This window comes from Gastrolobium bilobum, unplaced genomic scaffold, assembly GCF_033153095.1.
Source record: "Gastrolobium bilobum isolate Gb01-03AN ecotype WA unplaced genomic scaffold, APGP_CSIRO_Gbil_v1 utg6021, whole genome shotgun sequence".
NCBI classification, from domain to species: Eukaryota; Viridiplantae; Streptophyta; class Magnoliopsida; order Fabales; family Fabaceae; genus Gastrolobium; species Gastrolobium bilobum.
In genome coordinates, this window is record NW_026899147.1 from 700492 (window position 1) to 705695 (window position 5204).

The window sequence follows — 5204 nt, forward strand, 5'->3', positions numbered from 1 at the left end:
TAATGCAATGAAATTATTTCTATCAAGATAGCTGGATGGTAGGCTTAGTGCTCAAGAGCATCTACCAGGGCCCACCAATTACACTCACAAAGTGCTAAGTACTTCATCTTCTGATCATGATGGAATGCTAAAAACAAAATGTAGGAGACAAAGGTATATGATAGTATATTTTGACACTTGGATATAAAATACCTATTTTATGTAACGCTTACCCTGCTTTGTCTTATAAACACAAATAATTTTGATTTTTATAACAATGAATCGATGTATACAAATGAATCCCAAATTGAGGTAGGTGACAACGGGGCAAACTATGTAAATAAGAGGAAGGAAAAAAAAAAAACAATTGCTTGTTTCCTCATAAGAGGTAGAAATAAATATTGGCAAACCACCAAGACCAAAAATAATATAACACATTGCTATTCAATTATTAAACTACAATCATTTCCACCTAGTGGGTTGATGGTGACTTCTACTACTATCATCTTCACTTTGATCAGTGATCTCTTCTCCACCTATAGGTTTTTTAACTAAACTTGAGTCCTTATGCTCTTGTTGATTATCATGATGGGAATGGGAAGATTCTCCCCCGACCCTTCGATCCTACAGACAGGAGGGGAAAAAAAAAGTGATAAGTATCAGATTATAGCAATGTTGAACTGTCTTGTTTTTGGACAAGTTAAAGCTTGAAAAGAAAAAAAAGAACTTACATCACGGAATAAGAGGTCGTCAGCCTCAAGCATGTGGATCACATGTCCCATTTTAGGCCTCTTTGCCGCATCAGGATCAACACATCGTAGAGAAACCAATAGAGCACGTTTAAGAGCCTTTGAAGATGGCTTCTCAGGAAGCTTAGGATCAACTACCTCCTCAGCTTTTCGACTCCCAACCATAGTTTTCAACCACTCTATTAAATTAACCTGCAATAAAAAGAACTCCATAGATAAGTATAAAAAGAACAATGTGAAAAGTGAAAACTGTTGACTGGTGTTGGTGTTGGTGTTGGTGATGGGGATGGTCTCTAACCTCTCCTTGTGGTCTACTATAATCGACAGGACTTCTCCCAGTAATTACTTCCATGATTAGTATCCCGAAGCTATAAACATCACTCTTCTCAGTCAGCATTCCAGTGCAAGCATACTCTGGTGCAACATAACTGCAGAAAGAGAAATGGAGAGAATCACTGCCTGTAGACCTTAAATTTAAGAATACTATTAACTACTAAGGCATTGCACTCATACAGTAACTGAAACTAATTCTAGTTGGTAAGAAAGATAGAAAAATACTTAGTTAAATCATACTAACCCGAATGTCCCCATCACTCGAGTAGTGACATAACTATGCTCAGAATACAAAAGCTTAGCAAGCCCAAAATCAGAAACCTTCGAGTTCCATTGGCGATCAAGGAGTATATTGCTCGATTTCACATCACGGTGGACAACTTTTGGTTCAAGACCCTCGTGAAGATATGCCAATCTGAAAAGATACACAAAAATCACTGTAATCATAACCTTCCAAGCATCAACACGGATACAAATTTACGCAGATTAGATCAGGAATATGGTACCCTTTTGCTGTGCTCAATATAATGTTCATTCGGATCTCCCATGTCATAGGGCTTACAGGTCCAACATCCCCATGTAGCCACTGTTCCAGATTGCCATTGTCAACATATTCATACACAAGCATCCTGTAATATAAATCCAAGCTTCAAATCTTACATCTCTTCAAACCAAACAAAATTTTTAGCTTCAATGTTTAAAATAAGCAAATTTAAATTAAAAAAATACCTATATGCTCCCTCAACACAGTATCCAAGCAACCTAACAAGATTCTTGTGCCGCACACGACCAATTGCTTCTACCTCTACTTTAAATTCTCTCTCAGCTTGGCCCCTGAAAATTAATTAAACATTAAGCCCTTCCTTCTAGCAGAATGACAAATACAAACGAGACCATAGAACCTATACAAGATAGCAACAGTAAGTAATAAAAAAAGAACGAGACAGAAAAACCCAACAATTTAAGACACTTCAAAACTCCTAACAACTGACCAAATTATCAATTCAGCAGTAGGAAAACAACAGGCCGAAAAGAAAAATGATGCTTTCCTTAACATAAATATCTCACTTTACAGCACAACACCTAACAATAGAAGACAAGGATAACACACGAAGAAAAAAAAAAATGGTTAAAAAGTAGAAAAAACACTAGTTAGAGTAAAACAGAAGAAAACACCAGCTTACAATACAAAGCCAATCACTGATCAAGATAAACATTGGTTTAGTTCAACTGTTCAAGCAACAACTTTGATATAATTCTTTGAAATCAAATAAAACAAGCATCATGAAAGGATTACCTACATACATACCACGAAAATTTCATTCTCTGGCAACCAAATTAAAAAAAAAAAACCCAGTTTATATAAACCAATACATGAACAGTCATTACACAATTGACTATCAAACCTTATAATTTTACACAAATTCACAATGACCAAGTTGAGACAAATAACATGAACATAAACAAACCCAACAGAAAAGTATTACTCTGCAATTATAGATCTTAGAAAAATATCATTTTTCTTCAAAAAAAAAAAAAACATATAATTATTAAGTGAAATGGAAACATGAAAACATACTTGTTATTCAAAAGGTTCTTAACAGCAACCTTGGTGCCATCAAAGAGGACCCCACGATACACGATTCCATAGCCACCTTCTCCAATCACATTCTCCTCACACAATCCATTGGTGGCAGCTTCAAGTTCCCTTAAGGTGTACCATCTTCCCCACCCAAGATGCGAAACTTCAGGCCCAACGCTTCCACTCCCCAACGACGACGACGTTTCGCACACGCTCGTCGCCGTTTTACTCTCCCCGCTCGAAACCCTGTCCGAGTACACCACCACACGGTGCTCCGCCGGCGCCGGCACGATCTCCTGGATTTCCTTGGAGACGACGGGTGTGGCGGCTGATGCGGCGGCGGCGGTGGGGTGGCGGAGCTTGTTGTTTTTGTTGTTGTGGCGGTTGTTGTTGTTGCGGCGGCGGGAGGTGAGGCAGAGAGAGAGGAGGAAGAGGGTGAGGACGATGAGGGAACCGACGAGGATTCCGATGACGACCCAGAGACGGAGGCCGAAGATGGAGGTGCGTTTTGAGAGCTCTGTGTCAACGAAAGCTGCATCGTACACTGACATGGTTATGGTTATGGTTTTTTTTGCATACACAGAGAATGATGATGTGTTCTATTTAGAAAATGGATCTCATTGGTTTTGGGTGAAAAATGCAGAGAGAAAGAAAGAAAGAAAGAAAGCAGTGAACTTTGTGGTGAGAGAGATCAGAGGAGAAAGAAAGAGTGTAAAGATGGAAATTTTTTTGAATCAAATTGGAGAACATATAGAGAGAGAGAGAGAGACAGTGAAGAGTGATTAGATTATGGGTTAGAGAGAGAGAGTGTCTGTGTGTGTGTGCGCGCGTGTGTGTATGCGCGCGTGTGTGATTGTTGTCTGTAACCTGTAACCTTTGTGTTTGTAGTTTTTTTTTAAAAATTAAAAAATCGATACTTTAAAAAAAATTAAAAAAACTATAAAATTAGTTAGTAAGAAAAGAATCCAAAAACTAAATAATAATAAAACTCAGATGTTGTCTTGCACTTGCTGAATTATGGCATGCTGTCAGCCCAGCAGCACCCACCTTAACTTTTTTCCTTTTTTTGTTTTTATGATATTTTACAACTCAGTGGTGTTTTCCAATTTTATATATTTATTGCTGGAAACAGAGAATTTTTTCATCTATTTTTTTTTGTTTACGTAGCTGCATCTGCATAATTGCATATATTGCAGACAGTTTGCCATAATTAGAATTTTGTGTGTTTACTTTCCAAAAAAAAAATAAAGAATTAGTGTGTTTTAAACTACGGCAAGGTAAAGATAAAAATAAAAATAAAAAGTTTTTTTTTAAATTATCCAATTATTTAATAAAAAACAATTGTATTGTATATTTGCGTGCAATTGCAAATAACGTTTGCTATAGGCTAAGATGAAAAAGTAACATAAATACAAAATTGCTAAAATGTCGCGAGACCAACGAGAAGGTTTTTTTTTTTGTCTTTTCTAAAATTTCATTTTTTATTTTTAAACTGAAAATTAAAGGCGGAGTCCATAATTGAATGCGAAATCTCGTTATTCGTTTCACCAAATCCGTTCGTGATCATAGCTCTAATATAATATCATTACTATTTTGTACTAATTACTATTAATTTTTTTTTTTATACATTGTACTAATTAATTGTTCTTTGTTCTTTATTATTTTGACGGTTCAAACTTCAAACTAGATTTAAAATATTTAATTTTTTATAAACATAATAATACGTATGAAAAAAAAATTATTTTGATGCATTGACCAATGAAAATTAAGAAACCTCGACTTACCAGTTATTTATTCAATTTTCAGACTTATATTACATTGATGAAATTCATAATTTGTTAGAATCATTTGTTCTAATTTATTCTACTTTGTAATATGTTGTTTCAACGTATTGAATTAAGCATCAAAGCTCATACGACTTAGTCCTTTATTTATTTCAATCATTGAAATTAAGATTTTTAATGAATTTTAATTTTTTTAAAAATGAGAATTGCAATTAGAATTTCAAATTATAATTCTATCATACAAACGGACTCCAAAAGTAAAAGCAACTATTTATTTATAATAATTTTATTTCATAATATGTGTTATTTGGAATTTCTTTATTTTTTTGTACTAATTAAGGTTATCAAACAAAATATAAGGGTCTCTTAAACCCTAATCCTGCTTTTCTATTATTCTATGTATAATTACTGTGAAATGTGGCAAAACTACTAGATGAGAATTTGAAATGGAACCCACATTATGACTTTGTCATTAAGATTAAGAACTTTGTGGTTTACTTTTGGGCTAAGGATATCCAGAAAGATCAAGAAGGTGTAGAAATAAGGTTGGTTGTCTCCACACACAAATTTTTTTTGGTTTAGTGGTTAAGATAGTGTATTTCCTATCTTAACAAAGAAGAGGAAATGTAGTATTCTTCATTGAAATTAAAAAATTAAAAATCATTTATACAGAAAACATAAACACTATGAATCTAGTACTTTAGTCAATTGAGTTATGACCAAATTAAGAAAATGTACTAAAAAAAAAGCACAACTAGTGGAGAGTCCTTTGAGGGC

General features: G+C 34.5%; 1 protein-coding gene across 1 annotated transcript; it reads right to left on the reverse strand.

The window, feature by feature from the left end:
* Nucleotides 1-266: 266 nt before the first annotated feature.
* On the reverse strand, nt 267-3334 carry LOC133287674 (probable serine/threonine-protein kinase At1g01540). Its single transcript, XM_061485331.1, has 7 exons — nt 2641-3334; nt 1791-1895; nt 1568-1690; nt 1306-1476; nt 1027-1156; nt 711-920; nt 267-603 (listed from the first exon to the last, which is right to left on the reverse strand). Exons 1-7 carry the CDS (start codon nt 3192-3194, stop codon nt 442-444), a joined length of 1455 nt encoding a protein of 484 aa, XP_061341315.1. The 5' UTR covers nt 3195-3334; the 3' UTR covers nt 267-441.
* Between the last annotated feature and the right edge of the window lie 1870 nt (nt 3335-5204).

Bases quoted from the DNA above. Each gene is read 5' to 3' on its own strand.
- LOC133287674 (XM_061485331.1), bottom strand. From the start codon at position 3,194: ATGTCAGTGTACGATGCAGCTTTCGTTGACACAGAGCTCTCAAAACGC. The intron at 1,691-1,790 runs GTATTTTTTTAA...TTTATATTACAG, and splicing joins TGTGTTGAGGGAGCATATAG to GATGCTTGTGTATGAATATG. The intron at 921-1,026 runs GTTAGAGACCAT...TTTTTATTGCAG, and splicing joins ATAGTAGACCACAAGGAGAG to GTTAATTTAATAGAGTGGTT.